This window comes from Myripristis murdjan, chromosome 2 (genome assembly GCF_902150065.1).
Source record: "Myripristis murdjan chromosome 2, fMyrMur1.1, whole genome shotgun sequence".
Classification (NCBI taxonomy): Eukaryota; Metazoa; Chordata; class Actinopteri; order Holocentriformes; family Holocentridae; genus Myripristis; species Myripristis murdjan.
The window spans coordinates 12,360,266-12,387,278 of NC_043981.1; the positions used below are offsets into that span (position 1 = coordinate 12,360,266).

A 27,013-nucleotide genomic window follows, 5' to 3' on the forward strand; every position below is an offset into this window, starting at 1 on the left:
GGGACCGCCGTGTGTGTGTGTACATGTGTGTGTGTGAGAGAGAGAGAGTGTATGTGAGTGTGTATATATGTGGCTCACACACTGACCTACTTGGTTTATTGCAGGCGTCTATACATAGCTGTGGGAAAGGCGGGCGGACAATCGGCGGGGTTAAAATTAGCAGTCACAGCCACCTGCCTCTCGCTCCCGTCCAGGCGGAAGCAGGAGAGCAGGGATGGAGGGAGCAGGAAGGAAAGGGAAGAGGAGGGGAGGGAAGGAGGGAAGGCATTGATCACTCCGCTGCTTTCCCTTGTTCTTGCTCTCTCTCTTTTTCCGCCGCTACACAGGGAGACATTGTTAGTCAGTTGGGGATGGGGGCTGGGGAAGGGGAGTTTTTTTTTTTTTTTTTTTTCGGGGAGCTGCGGTCTGGGCCAAGCAGAGTTCACATACCTCTCTGCTGGATCACTGCCAGATTTCAGAGGATATAGGTGGAGGATATGGGGAGAGAGAGAAAGAAAGAAAGGGGGGAGAAAAGTGAGGTTTTAAAGGAGTTTTAGCCATTAATCGATATTATCAACATCACAATGTGGCCCAGCGCAATATCCAAACCGTAGGAGCTGCGGTTTTCTGATAAAAGGCAAAATGTCTGACAGAATACCCTGATAAATGAAGTATTGTGGTGCCACAGGGATGCCATGTTCTACAAATTGCATTCTCCAAATCTAAGAAAACATGTTTGTTTGGCACAGACGCTCGCAAGGAAAAAAAAAAAATCACATCATCATCTTTTGAATAGTTTTTTTTTTCAGTGAAAATAAAAATTGCGATGCAAAAAAATGATCACTCGCACTCAGATTGTGAGTCATATTGAAAAATGCAGTATCTGTCAAAATAATTGTAATATGATTTTTTTTTTTTTTTTTTTTTTTACCAGTTTGTTCAGCTGTACTTTTTGGGATGTTTTTTTTGGCCCGTCGGTCATCTTTAAAATCAACAAATCTCTGTGTTTCCGGCCGCTCTGTCTGGTGCATGTTTTAATGTTAAAACCATACAGTATGGGCTCTGTTGGATGTCATCCCGGTTTCTCTCTTCTTTTTCCCCTCTCTTTCACTCTATACACTGCAGAAAAGCAGATAAAAATGGACATTTAGACAAATTCGGTGGCCACAGGATGAAGAATGCGGTTGCACGGATAATATACATGAAATTGATCGTGCTTCATGTGCATTTTCATCAGTCAAAAATATGAGGAAAACTGATATGCAGAAGGCTGACACTGAATTTGGCGTTTTGCGCAGTGCCACAAAAGCTGTCTGAAACACCTCCTCAAAATATTAAAAATAGTAGTCTCATTACAGTTGGGAAACTGCAAATAATCTGTAATGAGATTTCAATATTTTTCAGCATAATTTCCCCTGTATAGTTCCAGCTCTGGTACAGAACAGCCTCTTCTCGCCTCCCTAAACTCAGAAGCTTTATCAGTGCGTTGTACAAGCCTGGTTTCCTGCTTTTGTCATCTCACACGGCGAACAGGAAGTCTTCACCTTCTTAGCTGACATTTAAATTAAACCTGGCGTCTTGTTTCTGAGAATGGAAATCTTCTAGCGCATGCCGGCTTTTGATGTCAGAAGACAGTCGGCAAATATACATCTTACACCATACGCAGCAGTAAAGCATACATGCCATGTGAACGTCAGAGGAGCTGGCTGGCTGAGTGCTGTCACTGACTCAAACGCACTCAGATATTATTGAATATTAAATGTTGGGTGCTTAATTTCCCTCTGGGATAAAGACACAGGTTCTTAATTTCCCACAGGGATAAAGTCAGCATCTACTTATCTATGTAGACTGATAGACATGCTCTTCCACTTTCCCACTGCACTCAATGTGAGCCCCTGCTGTCCTGTGTGTGCCGGCATGTAAGGTGTGTCACCAAGTCACATCCCTGTTTCTTTAGTGTGGCTGATTCTCATCTTGATTTCTCTCTCCTCCAGGACGTCCCTCAGCAGCCGGAGAGCGCAGATGGAGTGGCGGAAACGACGCTCGGCTTCCTCATCGCCTGTCGTCGGCAGCCAGCATGGACACTCAGCCGCAAGGCGCACTTCAAAACAAAAAGAAGCAAAAATGTTCAATTTTAGCTTCAGTTGACTCTGGACTGGATGTGTTGCTTTCTGCAGGACTGCAGCAGCTCAGATGCAACAAGGCAAAGTGGTCAAAACACAGCGGGTATTCAAAGGCATATATAACTAAATCCAGCTGGAAAAAAAAAAAAAATCAGACCTACCTCTCCAACTCCTGTGATGCCAGGGAAGTGGGTGGAGACAGTATCAGGGTTTGACGATAGCTGCTATTTTGCAAATTTAAAGCTGCAATAATTTGAAACTCAACTAACTCATTTCTTAATCGATCAGGCGGAAATGAGAACTATAAAATTCTGCTTATGTCTTATTTCATGCATTTGTCAGTTGAGTCTACAAGGCTAACCCCATCAACTCAAGTGATGACCTTTAAGACTCAACTCAATCTATATGGTTCTCATTGCTTGACTGACTCACCAATATTTCTATTTAGACTACTTTTGGCAGTTTTGCATTATGCACCTTTAAATTGTCCTTCTTTAACTGGAGCTTTGATTCATCTATCATATAACTGAATTTAGTGTTTCTCTTTATTTATTCAATCTTTATTTTACCGGAAAAAGTCTCGTAAAGGCAAAAGTCTTAAAGTCTCTATCAGGGAGGGAAACACCCCTGACGAGTAAAATCACATCCTGGCCTCCATCGTCGGCAGGGAGCAACACCGGCTCCTGTCTTGATTTTCCACTCAAACGGCGACACATCGTTCCAACCCTGGTCGCTATCTCAATGAGTCACAATTTGAAGCCAAATCCCGCCTGCGACATCCAGTCTGCGCAGCGCCGGCCGAGCGCCTTGCCTTGCCATGTCTGAGCTGCATTACATTACAAACACAGTTGGAATGGTTTGATCCCTCCTGCACACTGGAGCAGGCAGCATGTGAAAAATGTCAGGAATCCCCACGCTAGCTCCAAGGTACCACATTCAAAACATCCTGAAGCCCAAAGCTGGTTAAGCGCTGCATTGTTGTGGCCGCTAAGTGTTTCCATCGTGTCAAAACACACTGCATTGTGGGTAATATTCCATATTGTTGCTTTTGGGTCAGTGTTTTGCCTTTGATGTCTTCGCAGTCCCAGCAGGAAAATGGCACAAGTAAAAATCGTGACACAGTTTGTTTACACTGTTCTTGATTTTTGGAGAAACAAGGAAGCTGCTTTGTCATGCCCCCCTCCTCCTCCTCGCTCAGCACGACACTGTCTGCCTCCTCAAGCTTTCCTCCTCCTGGAAGGGTTGGCAGTGGGGAGGCCATCTTGGCTCTGAGCGGGGCTTCGGAGCCGCCGGGCGTCCAGCAGTTGCTCAGTAGTCAGTGTAGATCCTGTGGGGCCGGCAGCAGCTACATCTGGCTACTGGGTCTCTGCCGTTCGCTGTGATCTTCACAAGGATACGAGACACGGTGAACACATGCAACTTTAAATACGCAAATGTAACGTGCAACAGCTGCCATCCGTTTCATCTGAGATCACTGTATTTTTTTGTTTTCAATTTTTGCCCCCCCCCGGCACTCTGATTTGTTTCCAATTAACATCCCTGAATAATTTCTTTCCTTGTGGTTTCATTTTAAATTTCGAACAAACTGTTTTTGAGTGTCTTTGATTGTTTGGGTGCATTTGAGGACAGTGGGAATTTCAATTAGGGGCAAAAATGAAGTGGATTTTATGACCTGTGTTGGGTAAGGTCTGGACCTGGCATACAGTGTAGGATTCTGTGTGGGTGAGTCTACAGCTACATTGTCTGCTGGGTTTCAGGTGCTGCTCTCATGCACTGATGTCTGCAACCAAGTATTTTTTTTTTTAATTTATTTTAAATCTCACGGTAAGTTATTTTGCCTCAGGTTGTGCATTACAGCTGTACCAGATGAAAAATTAAAGCGTTTATTTTGGTGTCAGATGAATGTCTGTCTGTGTCATGTTGAAGGAATCCACATTCAGTGCATGGGTAATTTCACAACTTTGTGTTTATTGACTCATCATAAAACATTCTTCAAACAATAAAACAATTTTAAATGTCCGTTTCTGTACAATGCTTGCTAAGCAGTTTTATTCATATATAGAAAATGTAAGAGGAGTTGTGTTAAAATGACAAAACTCCTTCAAATTTAATGGCAGGTACTCTGGAAAAAATAACAGCATTCCATCAACAAATATTTTCAAGCAATAAATATGTATTTATAAATAGTGTAAATTTACATCAAGATTAGAAACATAACGAAAAAAAAATCACAAATTAAACTTTATTCCATAAGTCTATGTGCAACCCATTTTCTTTGTGACTTGGCTAGTAATTTTTTTTTTCTAAAATTTTCTTTTTTTTTTTTTTTACCTAAGAAACAAACAAACAAAAAAAAAACAACAAAACAAAACAAAACAAAAAACAAGAAATGAACTGAACATCATAGTTTCAAAAAGAACGAGACAAAGATAAAACATAAAAGCTGTAAAAAAAAAAAAAAAAAAAAAAAGAAATCACCTAAACTCTTCACATTACAAATTTTTTTTGGAGATTTTGCTGTCCAAAGAGTCTTAAAATTACTATCTACCATAGAAAAAGACCAGTTAGGCTAGTGCTCCTTAGAAGGGGAAAAAAAGAAGAAATCCTGGAGAATTCAGTAAAACAAGAGGGGAAGCCAAGGTTTTATCCTGTTACCAGAATACAAAAAGAGAAAGAGGGAAAAAGACAGGGAGAGAGAGAAAGAGAGGGAGAGAGAGAGAGAAAGAGAGGGAGAGAGGTTGTCAAGTCAGTAGTCTTTTAAGGGTGGTGTTGCCAGTTGTGACAGTTAACAATTATCTACAAAACATTTCATCACGCATTAATAATCCCACTCCTCCCCCGTCGTCTCCCTATTCCCAACCGTTTTTGATTAAGTCCTCCATTAAACCAGGGCAGAACCATTGTCACTCGAGGGGGTGGGGGGTGGGGAGTCCTGTATTGGGTTAGTGTGCTCGGTGGCGCCCCCCTCTGGGAGGGCCGTGCCCAGCACTTCAAACAGGTTGCATAGACAGACACTCGGCCGCCTCGGCCTCCAGCCGTCGCTATGGAGACCAGCCATATGGGAGGGGCGGTGGTGAGGGTGGGGGAGACGGCCTTGGCTTTCCTGAATATCAGAAATGGTCCGTGTATGTAGGTGTGGTTTTTGTTCCTTTTTGTTTTTATTTTCGTTTTCTTAATACAAGTTCCTGTCAAATGGGCTTGATGGCTCCACAGCAGAAGAAGAAGAGGGTGTCGTCTAATGTCAAGATGAAGATGAATGAAGAGGAGGGGCCTGGGGAGGAAGACGAGACAATACAATTAGTCTAGCCATTATATTCACTGGCTTGGGGTTTGACCACTGGCAATATGTTCAAACTAAAAATCATGACTCAGGAGACTAACAAAAAGGGTTTCCTGCTAAATTTGGCAGATTAAAGGATAATACTGGTGTGTTTCATGTTTGCACTAATCATCTAGGTTTCCCCTCTTCTTTACATTATCACAGTCTGTGTATTTTGAGATATCAGAGCTTTTTTCCCTACCTGCACAAGAGGCCACCCTGCTGCCATTCATTTTTGAACAGAATGAAGTCACTTTGAAAATGCATCTGTCTTCTTCTTTGAGGCGTCGGTAGTCGCCCAGACATCAGGTAATTTACAGCTATGATTAGTTAGTATAATTGGCCAGCCATCCCTCTACAGCTAGGTCTGACTCAAGTTTGTATTTTAAAGACTCCCTATGATGAAAATCAAATTTTAACCTTGCTGTCCATGCGATGTTTTTCATTTGCTACAAGACTTATCAAGCATGAAATAAGCATTCAATGCCATGTCTGAGCTACTCCACTTTGAAACTGCAGCGTGCCGAGGACTAAGTAAAAAAAAAAAAAAAAAATCTGGATTCACAGGTGAAGTTCATGACATCAAAGACATATTAGCACCAGCCCCATTAGTTGCTTGAGTGTTTTAAAATCAACAAGACCAACTAAAAATGGCTGCTTCACATGAACAGCATTCGTGTTACTAGGACATTCAGCGCTTTATGTTTTTTCCTTGGAAAAAAAAAATATTGATGAACAGATGATATTTAGGGTTTAATCAAGGGCTAGACGGCATGACAAATGACAGAAAAGTAATGTAAATAGTTTGAAAAAAAAAAAAAAATCAAATTTTGATGGTTAATGTTAACTGCATATACACAGGAATAAATAGACAACCTCCTGAAATGATAATGCTGTGTTTGTATGGTAAAGCTTATCAAAAGCCTCCATTTTACATTAATGTGGGAACAGGCACCCATGAATTTTTCAGCTTACACATAAGAGTGGTTCATTTGTTTCTTCCCAATTTTTAGTCCAAATGAAACATGAGTTGAATAAAACTTAGCCAAGGATTTCCTTTTCACCTCACCATTCTCCCATAAATCTGATGAATATTATATGAATGCAGAATGAAGCAGTCCACCTCTCTCTGCCCGGGGACTTACTAATGTGAACTGGTCGTAGACCTGCATGAGGTCCTCCATTCTGTGCTGCTCCAGCACCACAAAGTTGTCCAGCGTGGCGCTGCCTTTCCTGGCACAGTCCTGGCAGTGAACCACGTACTGTTTCTTGGACAGGAGCTCGCTGCGCACAAACAGCAGGTTGAACACCTCCACCTGCAGAGCACACACACACACACACACACGACAGGTGGCAACAAGAGTATGAGCAACTCCATGTTCTTCATAGTTACAGCAGTTAAACAATAAGGTATGTATATCACCATACATCACTTGATGGCAGTGATGTCTGGTTACCCTGAACTGACTTTGGCTCTGGAAGACCACAACACTGTGGCAAAATAAAAAATAATGCACTGGAAAATTAATAAAATTGAGTGAATATTCCAAAATAAATACCCCTACACATTTTACACCAAATCCATTTATTTTTTCCACACCTTAATTTCTTGACCATATTTGAACCTTTTTGGGCTAGCAGACAATCTGATATAATGCTGTGAGGTAAAACGACTGTTGACTTGGACATGTCTCTGTAGCTGAAGATTAGTCATCACAGCACATATCACAACTGCAAAAGGCGGAGGGTCTTAATTATGCAGTTGTGTATTGAAACTAAATGATTCTAATTCAAATACATTTTGTGTAAATTGTCAAGTTGTAAATTCCAGCAAATGACCTGATTCAGACCTGCAGAGACACCCTGGCAACTTTGGGCAAATAGATGCTCTTTGGCTCTGACTAAACATGTTTAGGGGTAAGAGAATTATTTAGGATGACAGTAGGAACACAGCAACTAAGAAGCAATAATCTTCCAGCAGAAACAAGTGAGAGCTGTGTGTCCCCTGAAATGGTGCTAAACTTCACACCCCTGATGCTGCAGTGTTGCCGGTGCGTTCACTGACCTCACAGATGGTGCAGTAGTGTGCCGGCTCGTCCCTGCTCCTGGGCCTCAGCACCGTCTCCTTGCCGGCCGACGCCAGGGCCTCCTTCACCCACTGGCACTGCTTCAGTGTCCGCAGCAAGCAGTACCTACGCACAATCAGGACACATGCAAATGCAAGCGTCAGATGAAAGGATTTTGGGCCGTGCAAACTACAAACTGAAACACTTGAGCAAACATATAGTACAAGCACACGGACTGCACATGCTGATGAGCTTAACAAGGAGTGCAGAGTGAGGAAGGAAGGAAGGAAGGAGGGATTTTGTGACTCACTTGATCATCTCAAACAGCTTGTGGTCAGACACTTTGATGTTGCGTGCCATGTTCCAGGAGAGGTGCACCATGGGAACCATGGACTTAACACTCTGGAGCTTATTCCACTCATAACGCTCCACAGCCAGCTTGTACTGGTGGGCTGGAAGAGCAGTTGCAAGTTTTTAAGTTTAGTCTTACTGAGGTGAAACATATCAGAGAGATAAAACATACAGAATGCATACAGTCGAAAAGCACAATGAAGGCTTTGCAAGCTACAGCTAGATAAAACAACTGAAAGTACTGCACACAATAAAAGACCAACCATCAGCCATGTAAATTTTGACTTCATTTTGGTGGTTAGAACATAAATCTCCAATTGATTAAATACTACTCAATATATAATATCCTGTTATATAATACATAAGCTATGTTTTGCCCAAGACAATACCAATAAAAATTAAAAATCATACCAGCAGGCTTATGCATATGCGACAGTGACTTTGTAACAAATTTTGGATTCAGAAACTGTGTGATGTGAAGTGTCGCATGTAACTGTCAGTTAACTTGTTTTTTTTTTTTGGAATGGCATTTATCTGTGTTTGCAAATAAACTCTAATTATAAAACAGCATTTTTTGTTTTCATCCGACTCAGGCATGAACAATAGGAGAAGTGCCATGAGAAGAAAAAAAAAATATTTCAAGGTCATGATATTCTAACTAGTGGCCATAACATGTACCTCGTCCCCACATTTTCATTAATTCGACTTTTCCATGACTCTCTCCACGACTAGTATGTTGAATTTCCATGACCAATTTTAACTGGATGATTTTTTTTCCTTGACCAAAATTTTGAACACACTTCGGATTTGGGGGAATTGTTAAGGTTGACTACTCTTCTGTGTTATTGTGATAGAGAAGTGAACCTAAAATGAACACAATGAAAAATAAAAATTACTTTTGGTGAACTAGTAACTGATTTTTTTCTTTTTGGGGGGGACTTAACAAAATCCTCTTATATTTCATTTGCCCCAAAAACTGAAAGAGCAGTGTGAGCACCTGATAGGGGAGTAAAATAAGTCACCCTGACTGATTTGGCCTTAAACACAACAGATGGCTGTGTTTGTTTTGTAGTGAAAGGTTTTTTTTAATCAATCAGCAGGAGGCGTACCGGTGAGCGGCCCGACGTTCCAGGCGATGTTGTTGCACCAGCCGATGGCCTGCACCCAGTGGACAGTGCCGGTGTTGAGCCACACCAGGTCGCCTGGACGCTGGATGAACCGATAGACGGGGACGTCGGCCTCGTACAGATCCTCCAGGTTGGGCCACCATGAGCCCATCAGGAAGTTGATGTTGTTCCTGGTGGAGAGCGTTTGGATGAATGGAGGACAAGTGGGGGCAGAGGATGGAGAGAAAGAGGGAGATGATGGAAAGGAGAGAAAGTAGGGAAAGGGAGAATAGAGGGGAGAAGAGAAGTTTAAATGAGTTTAGAACTAGTGAGATCTCACTCTATTGCATTTTCACTTTTTTTCTTTATGATCCAGCTTTTTCAATTTTCTTTTCTCTGCAAGATTGAGGTAGTAGATCCCCGCTCTCCAGACTGTAATTCAAATCATCTCCTACACCTTTTGTTTCACTCACAAGCACACATAATCTTTTAACATGCACATGCCTGTTGATTGTGTGCATATGTGGCATTTCATTCAATATATCCATTTACAAATAATTCTTAGCTAACATATTTTGGTCATTATTACCATAAAGTTACATTCTTCAAGTTTTTTTTTTTTTTTTTAATGCACACGCTGTAAGATCGCTCATGGCATCAATAATGTTCCTTGGACAAGAAGAGGAAGAGCGAATGCTACTTTGCAAGTAAAAATGCTAGATGATATTTGGATGCAATGAAACAGAGGCACTCCAGGGCAGAGAAAATTGTTTAAAAAGCTCTGAATCTATTAACGCTTCATGATAAAAGGTTAAAAAAATATTGACCGTAATGGTTTTAACCCTCTGCGACAGAGAGAAGCAAGACATTTAAATTTTCCGGAGTGCTGTGGGGCCTTCGTTTTCATTAATATTCCATAGTGACTCTTAAGCCTCATGCCAGGAATAGTCACATTTTTAAGAGGGTTTTTTTTCCCCCAAATGGTAGATGTCTTAGCTCAGAAAAAAGCCTTTACTTTTCACAGAAGTTGCTCATAACTCCCCAGTATGGCTCCGGTACAGCAAACCATTCACAGTCTCCTGGTCCGATGTTGATGTTGACTGCACAGAAGTTGTTGTGCTCCTGGTGACCTGGATAAACAAAAACACCACCATTTACACACTGGACAACCTGACATCAAAACAACACAAATGACAAGCGGCATATTATTATTTCTACTATTACAGATATTAACCTGGTATCCTGCTCCCAGGGACCTTCATGTAGAGCTGAACGGTGTTCATGCCCAGGATGGTGTGCCCTACATGGCTGAGCAGGTTTCCTGCTGATACTACCCGCGCAAAAGCCGGCAGTTTGCTGAGTTCCTGGAGCTGCTGCTTCCACCTGAGAAACAGGGAAAGAAATGATCAGGGCTCAGTGATACATATTGATACGTACGATTGATACATATGAATCTAATTGTGTTGTTATGAAAGTTATAATCCTGCATTCAGTATGTTGATATATAGAGCTGCCACTTTAACAAATGAAATCAATAACCTGATGGTAATTTACTAAACTGTGAGAGTGAAATGTCTATTTTTAAGACTAAAACATCTGGTGGCGAATAATAAGTCGTCTCATATGTGTTTCTTGATTGCATCCACAAGAGGGTGTCAGGGCATAAGCAGACAGAAAATATAGGGCAGCAGCAATTTAGCTTAAACCCCGTTGTAGGTATCATTCAGAATAAAATACTGACCCGTTGTGCTGTATTCCAAAGGTTGCCAATCAGAAACTATTATACACTATCATGTGTTTGCTTATTTAATTTTCCAAGAGGCTTGGACAAGCCCATGTTTCTTTTTTTTGAAAGAAGACTGGTCTCCATTACTACTAGTCTAGCTATAAATACAACTTCTATTGCCTTGGCACGCTTTGAAACACAGAGGACATTAAAAAACTGAATGGCACTTCTTCCACAGTCAGCATGATCTTAAACAGCTGACCAGTATCAACATATGCCTGTGTATGACTTGCAATACTTGTAGTGATTGTGTGTGGAAAGGTGCAAGACAGCCAACTGACAGCTTTCTAAAGTTGGTGTGAATCGATTTGGGTATAGCCATGTAACATTTCCAATAGTGTCTTTGTGCTGGCTTGTCTGTCTGAAAACTTTAAGCAGTGACAGAGTAAAAACTGAGAATAGCATCAGGCTCACACCTGCATTTATTTAATCATTTTAAAAATCAAAATCCCCATATTCCGTGACAGCTATACTGATCTGTATCTTAATGAATACAGCATGTAGCTTAAGGCAACTCAAACACACGTGTATCAATTATCATGGAACCAGCAAACAAACATCTCTAAATGAGAATTTTTTCTCTTCTGTTCTATTAAACACGATGGCCGTCTTGAGCTTCAAAACTGAAATGTTCCTACATGTTTCAAAACAAGTTAACACCTCCAAATCACCAAAGACACTGGTTCCCAAACCAGTCCTAAAGTGCCCCTATCCTGAAGGTTTTCATTCCAGGTCTACTCTGGCACACCTGACCCCATTAAGGCCCATGCATCTTCATGCATGCCCTGATCAGGCAGATCTGTTTCAACCAATCAGCATGAAGCCCTTACATGGATCAGATGTGAAAGACTAGAGCTAAAACAAAAACCTGCAGTGCAGGGGTCCTTCAGGACTGGGTTGGGAACCACTGACCTAAGACGAGATATTATTCAGGGATGAAATCCAGACTCACTTCCTTTCATCAGACACGTCGATGTTGGTTCCAAACTTGATGTGCTTTAAGGGTCCCCTCCTTTTGCGTGCCACACTAAACACACACACACACACACACACACACACACACACAGAAGTTATGATAAGCAACATGTAGTGCACCTTATCACCAACTTACAAACATATCACTGATGAGTCTCTGAAACCTCTCTTTTACAGGAAAGTGAGTAAACAACTTTTGCTAAATGTGAAGAAAAAGTTTGGATAGGTGAAGGTATGTACCTCTCTGCTGACGCTGGCTCAGTGTCTGAGGGCTCCTTTAGTGCCTTCTTCTCATTCTCCTCCTGAGTACAAACAGCAAAGGCATCACTAAGTGTGTTCCTATCCACAAAACGCACAATACAACTTGTACATTTCTGCAATATTAGGTAACCAACCTAGAGGCAATACTTTTTAGTCCTTAAATGTCCTCAAACCTTGTTGAGCCTTTGTAAAATTTCAGTCCTGTATAAACTGTAATTTCAATCCGTGGACAAAAGGTAGAGCATCTAAATGTTTTGTTATTCATCAGTCACTGACCCGTAAGGATTCCTGGAAAGAAGCAGCCTGATACTGAGCGTATTTGGCTATGGTGGTGTGGGCGCGGGCGCTTTCACAGCGCCACATCTTCTTGGTGCCGCTTGGGTCCCAGTTCTCGTCAGCGGGCTGAGAGAGTTGAGTCCGAACCTCCACCAGGTGCTCTGGGTTGGCCTCGACCAATGTCTTGGTGGAAAACAGACCCAGGTCTGAGGAGAAGACAACAGAAGGGAGGGGACTCAATGAGAGACTGATGTTCACAATCCCAAATATACAGACTTTTGACTGCAGCAGTGATCAGATTTACAGATTAAAGATTATATACACTCATGTCCTATTTAAGAGTGCAACCATTTTGCAGATACTTTTTACATTGAAGGCAGTATTAAGTCTGACTTGGTATCCTTCACACCATTAAATGTGCTAGTCTATTTAATTGTTACACTTGGGAGGAACAAAAGCTGAAACCAAATCCACAATAAGCCAAACTCATAACATTTGATGAAAAGACACATATGAGTCAGCCTGCCTGTTGAGAGGGCTGTGTATTGGAGCTAGCAAACTGCTGCCTGACCTTGGCTGTTGTACTTTCCAAAAAGCATCTTAGTGCTCCAGCAGCTGAGAACACAACGCAGAGATCTCTGCTGAAGAGAAGCCCACCAATTAAATCACTGAGTCACCACTAGTTACCAAGGCTTCACGAGCGCTTTGTAAACGAATGTTGCCAAGCAACATAAAAATTGTGGCCTCTGTGCAGAATTATGGCAAATTTTCCTTTGCAACAAAATGTAGCACCAGGGAGTGGAAAGACACAAAAACACAACTTTAAGTGGCAAAATATGACCAGACGCCTCACTGCTGCAACAATTTTAGAAAGGTATCTTTGCTGAATGGAACTACGCCCTCATTCTACGCATCAATATATAATCTAAGTGATGCACTTTACCCAGTTTGAGTGCTCCAGCCAGGCCTCTGATAACAGTGACAGGGTTGGAGGGGTTTGTGCAGAACTGGTGCAGTGGGGGGAAGAAGGCATCCCTCTTGTTCTCCAGCTGGTTCATACACAGGAAAGAAAGAAAAAGGTTATCATACACTGTGCGTGCAAAGTGCTGCAAGTGCCTGCTCTTTGATTAAACAGAATGACCAGGTGAAAGCTCTAATCCTGTCTTGAGTTCTCCTATGAAATCCCTTCAACAAGAACTAGATGGATGGGATGGAAGACAGGTTAAAGAAGGGTATGCAAAACTCAAGACAACACGAGGAGACTAATGCTGAAATATGTCATCATTTAGCTGCTTTAAAAAAAACTGGCTGTTAATTGTACATATGAAAAACAATCAGAAAATAAAAGAAAAATATGTTTGGGTTTGCAGATGAGATTAAAAACAAGGAAACTTATTAAGTAAAAACAGATATGAACAACATTTAAGTCTGATTTAATTTGTTGAAGATAAGTCAAAACAACTGATGAACTAAAACAGGTTATTGTCAAAATAATCTCAACTAGTGTGCTACTTTCCACTGGTCACAACCTTAAAATTTTAATCCTGTCCACCACAAATAATATTTCTAAAATCAAAAGGCCTTGAGTCAGCTGGGTAATACTAACGTATATGCTGGGTGTAGGGGGGTTGAGTTTGTCCTTGGGTAGGGCTGGCGTGGGTGGAGGGGGCAGGCGGGGTGGGGGACACTTGTCCAGGAGGATACTGCTGTTGGAGAGACCGTTCTTCCCCAGGTTCCTGCGTACATAAAATGGTTTTAGTTATAGCAGTAATAGTAATGTCTTATTATGAATTCCACTATGGAAAATTCCACTGAATGTTTTACTGTCACATCAGTAGTGATCCAACACACGCACACACCATATATGGGGCACTAGTGACAGCAATAACACACCAGGAACAAACGGTTAATAATAATGAGTGCCGACTATGTGTCACACACTGTCTACACTACACTCAGATCTTATATGTGTACTTATATTCCTTAACTGCCGGGGTCCCATCTAACTATCTTATCTGCTGATTAAAAAATAAGATTCTGATTGTAATCCCACTGGTTATTTAGGTAATGGTGGAATACATCACTTGAACCAATCTGCTGACTTAAAACACGTAAGCTGACATACTAGATTTGTCACCACACATAAACTGAAAAATGGTGAATGTGTTTCCACAATGGATGAATCTACGAAATAAATGTTTTGTGCTGAGTAATATCCGCATGGCAACAAGACTGTCCAGTAGCCTTCAGTTTTATTTACAGTTACATAACAATATCTCTCTAATTTTGTGGTTACTCTCTTATTCCACTAGGGGGAGACATCCTCAAAAACAAAACTGAGGCGAAGTTCTTGGCCTAATCCCTCTGTCATTTGCACACTGGCATAAACATCAACAGCCCTTAGTTTGTATTTACATTGGTTTATAAGGCAACAAAAGAAGGAACAAGTTACTTATACCATTTCAAACAAGCGAGCCCTTCACTTGCATTTCCCCAGGTAAACCTCACAACTGGCATAGAAACTTCTTTCAAGAAAAACAGTTTCAGGAAAATCTCAAGGACAATTTGAGTTGTAAAATGTGGTCACTGGAGGAGGGCTTAAAGCCTTTTCTGTGCTTGGTGTGGGCCTTGTCAATCATACTGGCATGGTCTTGAAAATTAATTTTACCCTGAACATGCAATACATGCAGGGTAAGACTAAATGCAAAAACATACACATACTATACTCAAGACCAGCTCATCTGCAGACCTGCAGTTCTATAAGTTAGATCTGCAAGAAGCACTCCACAGTGCTTGCAAAATAGTCTTCTTTGTAATGCATTATCCTCAGGTATTATTTTTTTGGCAGTCTTTGTTTATTCATGCAGAGCTTTTGTCTTAAAAGAACAGTATTTTTGCTTACTCTTGTCCATACTGGCTTGTTTTTGAGAAAATAATGTGAGTGCCTTGTTTAAATAAAGTATTTGATCTTTGCCTTTGTTCAAGCCTTGTCCCTGTGAACCAATCAGAGCAAAGCAACAAAATAGTCGTGTCTAGCAGGGGTGTTAAGGGGTGGGCAATTTTTATTCCTACCAAGCAAAATGAATAGAAGGCCTGTAAGCCTTCTGGACATCTGTAGGACACCGTGATGTGAGAAAAGCCACATGGTGGTTCAGTCTCACCTGCAGGCCTTGAGCACGTCTGTGGAGCTGGGATAGATGGATATCGACGATGACGACGATGAGGAGGAGCTGTGTCCGTGTGGAGGTGTGGCTTTGAGACTGGTGATAACAGCGGGTGGCTCAGCCTTCAGCGGGCTTTGAGAGTCCTCAGAGATTCCTCCTTTGCCGTTACCGTTCATGGCAGGTGCAGTAGACGTGATGGTGGTGGTTGTGGGACTGTGGGTGCCCGTTTGAGTGTGTTCCGAGGATTTGGGCGAGGGCGTGGCGGTGGATATGGCGGAGATGGGCGAGGAGGCAGCCGAGCTGCCCTGGGCGTGGGGGGTGGAGGGCTGGGCGGACGGGTGGATGTTGTTAATTTTCTTATGAGGCTCGGCCGCTGTGGACTCCGTGGCCGTGGTCCCCTCTGAATGTCCATCACCCTCCTGTGGGCCCTTCCCCCCCGCCAGCAGGGCAGATAGCCTGGGATTGTCTGCGCTAAGGCTCGGCTTCTCGCCACCCTCTCCTGCCTTGCCACCATCACCCGAGTGGATGTGATTTGCGAGGCCTTCTGCCTGCGCTGCCGCACTGTTTACCGGTGGCGTCGGCGTCTGGCCCTCAGAGCCCCCGTTGCCGAGGGATGCGGTTGCCGTGCCGCGGGCGGTCACGGTGTTGCTATCTTTGGTAGAGGGCGCGCCGGCTGTCGCTCCACCTGAGGTAGCGGATTGGGGGAGGGCAGGAGGGGACGGTAGGTGGTTGTGAGCCTGCTGCCGTGGCGACGGGGCGCTAGCGGAATGTCCGACCTGATTGTTGGGGTGCAGGGGGGCGGCGGAGTCGGGCGTCTGGGGGTGAGACAGGGTCCCCTCTCCATTGGAGCCCGGCGCATGTGGAACGGACCCCTTCTGAAGCCCCTGCAGGAAACAAAATGACTGTTAGAATAAAAAAGTACATGTAGCTGTGCTGAACTGATTCTTAAGTTATGAGGTAAAGATCTTAATCTGATTTGAACTAAAACACATTGTTTGACCTATTCCCATTAACATCAACTGTGCCAATCCCATCAGAGGATTCTTCAATACAAATGGATGCTGTATGGCCAAGCTTTGCTCAAACAAACAGCTGTATTTTAAATTCGAGTGGAGATTCCAAGGTTCCCAGAGATGCCAAATATGTCCTGCTGAATTACAGGGAAATGTGTATAAAATGATAACCAAGACATGTACATACATTTTTTTTTATCTGATATAATGTTATAGCCATAAAACACTGGCACCGTGGCTTTGAATATTTCATTCAATATAAGTGGAATGTATCTTCAATGGCGTACTGCAACTAGCAGATACAGAATAATGATGCAACATTATTGCACAAAAGGAATTCAGGGGCTTTGACAGAAAAACAAATGAATGAACCAGGGCTACATGAAAAGGCGCTTGTATTGTATGTCAGCACCAAAACATTCTCAATACAACAGAACCACTAACTAACCTGAGTCAGGACATTAATTAGTCATGAATTTTTTGGAATAACACTGAATTTTGAGAGGTTTTGAACAGGGAAAACCATTCAGCTTATTAAATGCTGTAATGGAAGTAAAGAATATCTGGTAAGTAAAAAGTCAAGGAATTTCACAAAGTTGTGGCCATGAGTGCTGAAACTTGACAAAGACAGTGGGTGATGTCTGACCTGAGAGGAGGTTAGGTGCAGGGCCCGGTGCGGCGCGGCATCCTGTGTTTGGGTGCTTGTGCAGGTGTGAGGTAGCAGTGCTGTGTCGCCGCTGCCGGCAGGCTGCAGGTAAGGCACGTCTCCGTTGGGTCCTGTGGCCGTGGGCCCTGGCTGATTATTACTACTACTATTAATACTACTACTGTTACTACTACTGGTACTGTCGCCCACAGAGAGGGAGTCTGAGTGTCTGTGTGTCCCGGGGCCCAGGGGCCCGTTGGCCAGCGGTTGAGGCGGGCAGGGGGACCGGTGGGGTCCCAAGTGGGGTCCCAAGTGGGGTCGGGAGGGGTGGAGGCTTGGGTGGGGAGAGGGGAGTGAGTTAGTGGTGGGGCCGTTGGGGAGAGAGGGACGCAGCTGACCTCCTGAGGCATTCTGTCTCATCTGTGGAAGGAAAATAATGCCAACACCTCAGGTTAAAGAAATATTACTTAAGACGCTTCAAAGAATTCACTGTTTGTTTTAACCTGCTTGAGCAATTTGATGGGCGGGATCTATCACACCAGCACAACTCATGGGCGGAGAAACACACCCTAAACTGACTCCCAAATACTTTCCAGGGACCGTTTAACTTTCTGGCGCTGGCTTGTGTTGTGATACATGGCAAACCACGCCTGTCTGATATCTGAACAGGCCAGAACAAACCACGGAAAGAATTTGAATGGACGATCTGAGCCAAGTCTACTACAACTACTATTTGTATGGGATCATAAATTAAATCATGGCCTGTGTTTACGATTGTGACGACTGGGTGAGGTTACCCATTTATGTATTCTGACACTGTGGCTTGAGCCTTCGGCTACGTTGTGCTGTCATGTTAATGGAATCTTAATCTCAGTGTGTGTCATTACGAGCACATCCATAATCACACACTCAGGCTTTTTCCAGTTATGCCATTGAAGACTTCACAGACCTCTATGATTACATGCACTGATCCCACATATCAACTATAAATTCTTCAAGCTTCTGTGTGCAACTATGAATGTCCGTGGTTATGTATATGTCTGTGTGGATGTGTTGCAAGTAGTTATGTGTGTAAGTCAATACATGCTGATGCGTCAGAGCTACATCAACAAAGAGCTGCAAATACTTGGCAAAAATCTGCTTGAGTAGCCTACCAAATGGGTGGAGGTTCCCAAGAAGCGCAACACAGGAATGACAAGACAAATCACTATAACTTACAAAGTCAGTTTTGTTTACTTTTCTGTGATTGCCAACGTGGCACTAACTGACACAAAATTCCATCATTTGCTGCTCCCACTGGGTTCGACAGGACAGGAAACACTTGATTGACCAACAGCTATAGTAGATAGCAGACCCAACTATACAACTATATTACTAACTATCAGGTCTAACTGGTTTTCAGGATTGTAAACACCTCAAACTGATGAACGGTTATCTACAGGATGAGTTCTCACATGTTAACCCTTTCAAACTTTTACCAGACTCACTTCTTGTGACCTGTGCCATATTAAAGCATAGCAGGAGAAAATTCTTCACACCAACAAATGTTTGGACGTGAAATAAAGCAACACTCAACTGTATGTCTGTCGGAAGTGCAAACATTTTTTTCTGACAAATTCCCAAGGAAATGGTGGGTGTTTTCTGAAGGCTGGTGTTTAACCCATGTCTGCGATGTGCATATGTGTGTTTTTGTTAGTTTTTACCTGCTGCTGGTGCTGCTGCATCATGGTGAGCTGAGCCTCCAGCTGCTCCAACATTTGAAGCTGCAGGGGCTTCAGGTTGGCCCGGTTACTCCGCAATTGTTCCAGCAGCTGAGGACACACAGCAACAAACACATTGTGAACTTACAGACCCAAACATACTGCTATCATTCAAGTAGGAATGGTTTGTGTTTTCTCTGCTGCCTGCTCGGAGAAACAACCAAGCTTTCAAGGATTTACAGGCATTCTTCAACATACTGCACTGATACTGAGATGAGAACAGGGTAGAAAATTGACTGTGGTCTCAGCTGGAAGAAGAAAAATCCAAATCCAAATCATTAATACATCCTAAATGCATCCAAAATGCACAATATAATATGAGAAGAATTCCCCACCTGTAGTTTCTGAGGGGAGAGGTACCAGTTGGGAACCGGCTGCTGTGCTGAATTACTGGCCCATGAATCACCCTGAGGGAAAAAAAAAAAGAAAGAAAAAAGAAATAAACAAAAAAAAATGTTATGTATATGTGTGTGTGTGTGTGTGTATACACATACACACACACACACACACACACATACATACACACACATTCTTTTACATATGCCCTCATATGACCTTAGAGATAAGGTTGCGAAGTAAGAATTAACATTGTCTACAGAAGCTGTAGACATTTAGATTCAGGCGATTTTACATGACTTATGTTTATCAAAGCACCGTCATTTCAAAACAGGAAACACGCATGACATGCAAAGAATAGAACAAGTTGTGCATGTTAATTTAATCTTCTATCAGTTGTCAACATATTATTACACAGTCTTGCACAAATACAGATGGGATGTTATTGTTAGGTTTGCTGATTAGCTACAATCACTTTAAAGTTTAAATGGGTAAAAAAATGTATGTCCCTGTGTGGGTGTATCCTTTATGTATACAGCCTATATCTAATATCCTCAAATTCAGCTATTTTTACACTAGTTTAATTTAAGTATTCAGTGTTGGACCAAAAATTGCATTAAAAGAAGGAATGGTTTCAGCAAAACCATAATATGAGAGTTATAAACTTTCCATTGCACCTATTCCATGGCATGGGAATTACCTTGGCTGGGCTGGAGGCTCTCCTCCTCTTGGCCGGGCTGGACTGGTCATCTGCCTGGCCCAGAGCACCCATGTGAGGGGGCAGAGACTGACCCGAGCCTCCACCCTCTGCACTGTGATGGGGCTTACAAGCCTGGAGAGAGAGACGTGGAGGGGGGGGGGGGGGGGGGGGGGGGGGGGGGGTTGGCAGGAGCATAGACAAAGGAGGATAAAGGAAAATAAAGGATGAAAAGAACAGACAGGTAAAAGAACCAAACAAAAGATCAGAAGAAAAGAATGGGGGGAAAAAAGATAGGGGGGAGTGAATTGTGTGGGGAAGAGAAGAGACGGGCAAGAGAAAAAGGATAAAAAAGGGAAAAAAAGGAGAACGAGGAAGAAAAGGGAGCGTGAGCAAGTGAAAAGATGCAGAGAGGAATATTTGAATATCAAGGCATAATGCAGAAGGATAAATGTGTGACAAGCGTGACATGGAGGGGGGAAATTACATTACAAGGAGAGGCCAGAAAAAAAGAGCAAAGCAATGAGGAAGGAGGAAGAGAGAAAGAGAAGAGCATGGCTGTGATTTTGTGTTAGCACTTCAACCAAAAAGCAACACATGTAGCAAAAATATTCCTGTCTATCTGGAGGTGTTGCTTCATAGGGCAACAGCAGCCCCAGGCTATTTTTCTGTCTAAAAAAGGTAGAAATTAATCACTAGTGCCTGTTGTCAACATTTGCAGGATTAAAACCACTAACATAAAAACAGACAATGTCATTATGACTTTCAACAAAATTATCCTCCTTCAAAGCTTCTCTACGCATTTCACATTGCAGGGGTCAGCCTTTATAAAGCAGTTGCTGCTGCTGAAGCAAACATGTAGCATAACTCAACCTTTAAAGCAAAAGGTTACACCACATTCCACACAGACAACCTCATCCTTACCTCTGAACAAGCCTCTGTGGGTCAGACGTGACTGCACAAAACTTACACTTGGTTATATTTTACTGCTGTTTTCACATTAGTGTCTGCGTTCAAGACAGCAGTAGTTTACTTACTTTTGTTACAGCTGCATGCATTTTAGGTGACTAAACAGGAGGTGAATAAGTTGTAGTCAAAAGTAGGATGTTTCAAAGTTTAACTGTCTTAAAATTTGAGGGTTTAACAGAGCTATTAAGAGTATGCTGCTGACAGTATGTTCATGCTGCTTAGAGAAGTGAGTATAGCTTGAGCCTTAAAAAAGGTAAACGGCATTGTTATTTTGAGTTATAACCCATGTACCAAATTATCTAGTTTAGCTCAAACTTCCCTTCGGTCATTTATAAATTTACTTGTAGTGCCACCCGTAAAAATATACCCTTTGCGGTGACAATCCTAGTTTGAAATGAACTTCTGTCTCAGCTGAAGATGCTCTTAGTAAGAAGACAGGGATTTGATAAAGTTTGTAAGGTGGCACGTATTCAGGGATCATTTCCTGGTGAGGTCATTCATTTTTTCCTCTGGTCCCATGTAATTGACAATAGGCAGATCATAATATAATGTGCATTTTCATATAAATGCACTAAGGTTTATGTGAAGGATGATTTCAGAGCAAATTGGAAGTTGCTTTTCATGTTATACAAAAATGAATGGCTGCAAATTGACTCCTCTGAAGGGAGGAAAATGAGCTCTGATTATCTCCAACTACACTGACTATGTACATCACTTTGCTATCACCTGGGACCAAAAATAGATTCATTTTTATAATATTTCTTTTCTCTTTTTCCCAAAATCAAATCAGGCATGCAGTAACATCTGACCCACTGAAAACTATGCATCAGTAAGTTCCTTATTCCACACCTTCACACTCCAACAGTTTTCTTACAATGAATTTTCTGTGACCAAATCAAATCAATGCTGAAAATCAACACATTCCAATGCCAAGTCACTAGCACAACAATGAACACACACCTACGTGGACACAATGGAACTATTTGGTCTCTATCATGGACGTGAATGGAATGAGTGGTAATGCAACACTAGGGGGTGCTGCTGGGGCTTTGCGAGCAGCTGCAGGACACCTAAGGTCAACTACTAAAGGGGGAGGAAGATGGACAGAGCCAATGGGACACCTGGATCTAGTCTACGGCAGCACGACCTCACCAATCACGTCCGGGGTAGGGTCAAGGGCCATACAACAGTGAGTGTGAGAATTACAAACACAGCCACTTGGCTTAGAATTAAGAGCATTTTAATCTGTTCAAAAAGGCAATTTTTTCCAGCCTAAAGCAAAGCAGATTATGAACAAACAGCAGCATGGTGCAGGTACAACCACAGCTTTTTCGATTTGACGGTGAACTCGAGAGAGGTTATCCTGGATGCCAAGTCAAATTAAGAACAGGATTAGATGAAAGAAATTTACTGGATAGATTTTTATTCAAGGAAGTAACAATAGCTTGCATGAATGCTTCATTTTATTTATTTTTAAAACATGATGGGTGAGGCCGAGTGACTACTGAGTTGTGGAGAAGAAAGGGAATAAGGGCTGGGTAACACTTGGCCGGACCCCTCCTCCGCCTTAACAGATGCCACAAAGCAGCAGTGATGTGGACAAGTTTGAGCTGAAAATGGTCGAGCGCTCTGATCTGAGAAACAGCATGTTGCAGAGAAGTAAAGCAATTAGGGCTGAACGATATGGTAAAAACAACAATATCATGCATCTATTTAACTATTTTAAGATACTGTGATTGAGATGTTCACTTTATTGGAAATGCTAATATCTGATTAATAAATTTCAATTTCACTGGGAAAAAAAAACTTGAAATGATGATGAGTGATTCATGCTGGTGTCGGCATAAAAAAAAAAGAAAAAGAAAAAAAGTTCTCTTATATCTGGAGAACAATTTTTAGGCCAGGGCATCTCTGTAGCACCATAAAACCTTGCTCATTACTATTTTGTCACATATTTTACCTTCATCAAAAAAATGCTGCTCCCATGTTTTGGATATTGCAGTTTTGATAATATTTGATGAACTGTTCAGCCCTAAAAGCACTCACTGAGTAGCTTTGTTTTGGAAGTTTTCAGCTTTTTCTGGCATCAGCGTTTGCACACAGAGACAGCAGGGTGGAGTTTGGCTGAAGTGTTGCCCATTATCAGGTGTGTGTATGTATGTGTGTGTCTACCTTATCAATGAGCGAGCCAGTGAGTGTTCAAATGAGTGACAGTAAATGCGTGTATGCTGACCTGGAGGTATGTCTGTGTGTACATTAAGATTATGTGTGTGAATGGCTGTGTCTGTGCGTGTGCACTTGGTAAGAGGGCAGGGGAGGGGAGGGGGAGGGAGGTGTAGTTGCTCTAACTGGTCTCTCACCTGCTGTGGTGCACTGCTCAGGCCTCCCTGCCTGGAGGTTAGCTCAGCTGGGATTGGTAGACTCCATGCCTCCTCAATAAGAGGGAGCATTTTACTTTTACCCTGTAGGCTACTGAGCTGGGGGTTACTCAACTGAGCCTATGGGAATGGAAAACGGCGTGAAAAACAAAACAAAAATAAATAAATAAAATACAAGGTTTTTAAAAAATGATGACCTCAAAAGAAGGAAATGATCAGTAATGGTAAATAGGTAGAGATTATAACAAGTGAAGCCAGGCTGTAAGTCAACAGCGATATATCCAAGTTTGTGCTGGTATGGCTGCTGGGTGTGTGTCACGCATCAGTGAAACAAAGTAGTCTTAATACTTGAATGGCCTTCAGCAACAATATTCAACAACCCATTACACACAATCACAGCAAATCCATTAAAACAAGTCACAGAGCTTGTCTTAATGCCATGGAATTATGCTAAAATAACTGGTGAAAATGCAACGTTACTTCATGCATACGTATAGGGAGATGACTTTGCTTTTCCAAAAAATATAAATGAATAAATTAACACATGGGATAAGAGGACTGGCAGGTGACTTAAAGACCAGCTATCGTTAGCTCGACTGTGAATCTATCCCTGCCCAAAAACATTCACCCCAGGAGGAAAACCTCAGGATAAGAAGATCACTCCTATGTTTCCCTGAGGGACTACAGTGCAGATTTTTAAATAACAAATGGGAGACATCAAATGAAACATGACTAAAGATTTAAGTTCAAAGAGGCCCCACTTAGGAGGAACTGCCATGTCAGCCAGATACAAGTATAGATATAAAAGAATAGGACTGGTATAATGCAGGAAAATTAAGATGCCAACAAAGGACAGGACAAGCATATGGCCACCACCTGGATTTAACCAGCCAGTCAGCTGAAGATGTACTGTGTACAAATATCTGAGCAACACAGAAAAAAATTTACTGTTTTTAAACAAACGCACAGGCCAAATAACATAAAAATAGGAGCATTTTTAGGTAAACATTGGAGAGGAAGAGCCACCAGATGTGAATTTTCAGGGCTTTTTTTTTTCCAGGATTTCATGTATTTTTGGTACACAACAGTCATTCATTTCTCACGGGAGATTACCATTTTCCTGCTTTGTTGCCTGCTGTTTTGTGCTCCTAATCACATCCCTGTGGAATGATATACAGACTAATCCAACATGGCTGAGGCCTCTCAAGGATGCGAACATAAAACAACAAAAAGCAAGAAATCGTAATCTCCTGTGCACAGTGAATGGCAGCAGTGTGTGCTTAAGTGCGAACCCTGAAAAATCCCATTTGTTCCTCTTCATCTTGGTGGAAAGGGTTTAGGGTCTGGGACGTTTAGGAGGGACAGGAAAGGTGGAGGCCGCTGATGTTGAGTGAGCCAGGCATCAGAGTTTGCTGATCACTGTTTCATGTCAGATCCTTGTCAAACAGCTTCTCAAAATCATCATGAATGTTCGTTTTAACCTGCTATATGTACCAGATGGGTGTGGTTGACTCTATCAGGGCAAATCAGGTATCAATTACAGATGGGTCCACTAAATTACCCTGAAATTAAATCAACTGCGACTACCCGCATTTTTTGCCTCTTGTTGTATTATATGGAAGTCCCCATCAATCTGGCACCAATCTAGGCTAAAACAAATGCTCAGTTTTCCATATATTGGTGTATTTGTTCGTACAGTCCAAAAAAAATAATATTTAATGTGGTTAAGCACTTCCAAGTATGTAAGGGAGCTACAGCAACCACGGTTCACTATGCCTATGATATAGTACATTACTGCTCTTCCTTTGGGGGAGAAAAACATTTATACATTACATATGTTAAATACGTTTAATAGAAATAGGACTTATTAGATAGGAGTTTAATAGTTACCTGGTTAGTCAACACTAGCCTAATTAGCTTGGAGTTTATCTAGCCTAAACAAACAGTAAATAAAGCAATCAATAAAAAAAGGCTGTCAAAATACAGCCTACCAAATAAAACGACAAGTCCATCATTTTGTGAATACACCCAATAGAGTGATATTTGCAAATATCAAAGCAGGCTCGCATGGCATTGGCGGCTCCTTCTTTCCTTTCCCCTCCGTCAGAGGAAGGCACGCATTCCCCTCTCCACCCACCTGCAGGCATTTGATGCGGTGGGTGAGTGCGGCGGTATTGGTGCAGGCTTTGCTGCGTGTGGCGTTGATGTAGCACTTGATGGCGTCGTGCGGCTGGTTGCAGGACTCGTACAGCGTGCCCAGGTCCATCCAGGCAGCCGCGTGGCTGTGGTCCAGCTGCACAGCGCAGATGTAGGCCTGCAGCGCGTCCATGGGTTGGTTCTGCTGCTGGTACAAGACCCTACATGGGGGAGGAGGGAGGGAGGAGGAAGGAGGAGGATGCATAGGAAAAGACGGCAAAAAATGAGGGCAGTGCAGGGGGGTCAAAGTGATGAGGAGGAGGGAGAAGAGGGACAGACAAAGAGACATGGATATGAGGTTACAAATAGATTAAGTGGTTGTTCATGGAGGAAAAAGGTCAACATGAGGGATGCTCGAGTAATTGAAGCAAGGGTTAAATTGCAGTTTGAGGGGAGGATTTCAAAAAAATGAAGGGAAAAGGAGGATGAAAGATGTTGAGAAACGATTTTTTCCATTATGTGAGAAAGGGTTACATGGCGATGCATCTGAGGGTTCCACTGAAAAAGCTGACCCTTACCCTATAGAGCACCAGGTATCTGCACTGGCCTCTGATTTGTCTATGGACTGCCGATACGAGATGAAAGCGTCCTGGACTTTCCCAATACTCGAGTAGCACCTGCAGGAGACACACATGCCAACATTTTGCTTTAGACAAGAAAAAGCATTAAATAAATAGCAGCCACAAATCCATCCACCATGAACCATCCAATGAAAGCTGTGATTTGTAATGTTCCGTTGGTTTTTGATGGTATAGCAACAGCAAAAGCTTCACAACCTGCAATTATAACTAATAAAGCCAGCCTTAGTACAAGTTGTTTACGAGCTTTATTTGTGTCAGTAGTCATTTGTCAGAGCATGTGTCAGTTTTGTCAAACGGTACACAGCTTATCGCAGTTTGGATCAAAGTCTTCACATATATTGGGGTTGTTCTTCCTTCAAAAAAATGTCATCAGTATAAATACTTTCTCAGGATTGTTGAACCTTTCTGATTTATCTTGTTATCAGACCAGCTTAAAACAAATAGTGAGATTTGTCTACAAAATAGACTAGTTCTCTAATGAGATTACTGCCCATATGCAACTGTACTTGCCCACACACAACCTACCTGCCAAGGAAGTACCAGGACTGTCCAGAGTTGGGGTCGGCCTCCAGAGATTTCTGCAGACACTGGATGGCATAGCTGTCCTTGTTGGCTCTGTCCCCGAGCTGTTCCACTGTGTGATGCATCCAGCCTGCAAAACCAGACCAGAGTAGTCAATCACCTCAGCAATTCATCAACTGAGGCCCTTAAACAAAGAACCAATGTGTCAACTGCCTGTTTTGAATGTTTTACGAGAAGCCAATATAATCATTTGCATGAGAGTTAAATGTGACACAACCTCTACTCTGCCTGGGGGCAAACAGCAGTAACTACTTCTGTGTTTTGAAGGCCAAATATTACCACATAGTATTAGAGTTCATAACAACAAGTCTGAACACATAAATGCAGTCCAAATCTGTTTGGACTGCACTCATTTTGTTAGGACAGATTTGGGTTCACTTGAAATTTCAAGTGAAATTTCTTCAAATAGACTTGTATAGTATTTTGAGAAAGGGCCTAAATCAGTTGGC

The 27,013-nt window shown here is 42.3% G+C and overlaps 1 protein-coding gene across 2 annotated transcripts in view; it reads right to left on the reverse strand.

Moving 5' to 3' along the window:
- Positions 1 to 4,050: 4,050 nt before the first annotated feature.
- Positions 4,051 to 27,013, reverse strand: part of LOC115375583 (histone demethylase UTY-like) — a 48,130-nt gene continuing 25,167 nt past the window's right edge. Inside the window, exons 10-30 of one of the 2 annotated variants that reach the window (XM_030075032.1) lie at positions 26,508 to 26,634; positions 25,920 to 26,018; positions 25,343 to 25,562; positions 23,188 to 23,325; positions 19,862 to 19,993; positions 19,161 to 19,232; positions 18,769 to 18,876; positions 17,066 to 17,485; positions 15,404 to 16,290; positions 13,849 to 13,978; positions 13,186 to 13,291; positions 12,243 to 12,448; positions 11,946 to 12,007; positions 11,683 to 11,757; positions 10,179 to 10,327; positions 9,960 to 10,074; positions 8,948 to 9,135; positions 7,798 to 7,939; positions 7,487 to 7,613; positions 6,567 to 6,737; positions 4,051 to 5,373 (exon numbers count right to left, since the gene is read on the reverse strand). In XM_030075032.1, the coding sequence (XP_029930892.1) occupies positions 5,344 to 5,373; positions 6,567 to 6,737; positions 7,487 to 7,613; positions 7,798 to 7,939; positions 8,948 to 9,135; positions 9,960 to 10,074; positions 10,179 to 10,327; positions 11,683 to 11,757; positions 11,946 to 12,007; positions 12,243 to 12,448; positions 13,186 to 13,291; positions 13,849 to 13,978; positions 15,404 to 16,290; positions 17,066 to 17,485; positions 18,769 to 18,876; positions 19,161 to 19,232; positions 19,862 to 19,993; positions 23,188 to 23,325; positions 25,343 to 25,562; positions 25,920 to 26,018; positions 26,508 to 26,634 (3,704 nt within the window). In that variant the 3' untranslated portion in view covers positions 4,051 to 5,343. The remainder of the gene's footprint in view (positions 5,374 to 6,566; positions 6,738 to 7,486; positions 7,614 to 7,797; positions 7,940 to 8,947; positions 9,136 to 9,959; positions 10,075 to 10,178; positions 10,328 to 11,682; positions 11,758 to 11,945; positions 12,008 to 12,242; positions 12,449 to 13,185; positions 13,292 to 13,848; positions 13,979 to 15,403; positions 16,291 to 17,065; positions 17,486 to 18,768; positions 18,877 to 19,160; positions 19,233 to 19,861; positions 19,994 to 23,187; positions 23,326 to 25,342; positions 25,563 to 25,919; positions 26,019 to 26,507; positions 26,635 to 27,013) is intronic. The other variant, XM_030075040.1, reaches the window with a different exon arrangement.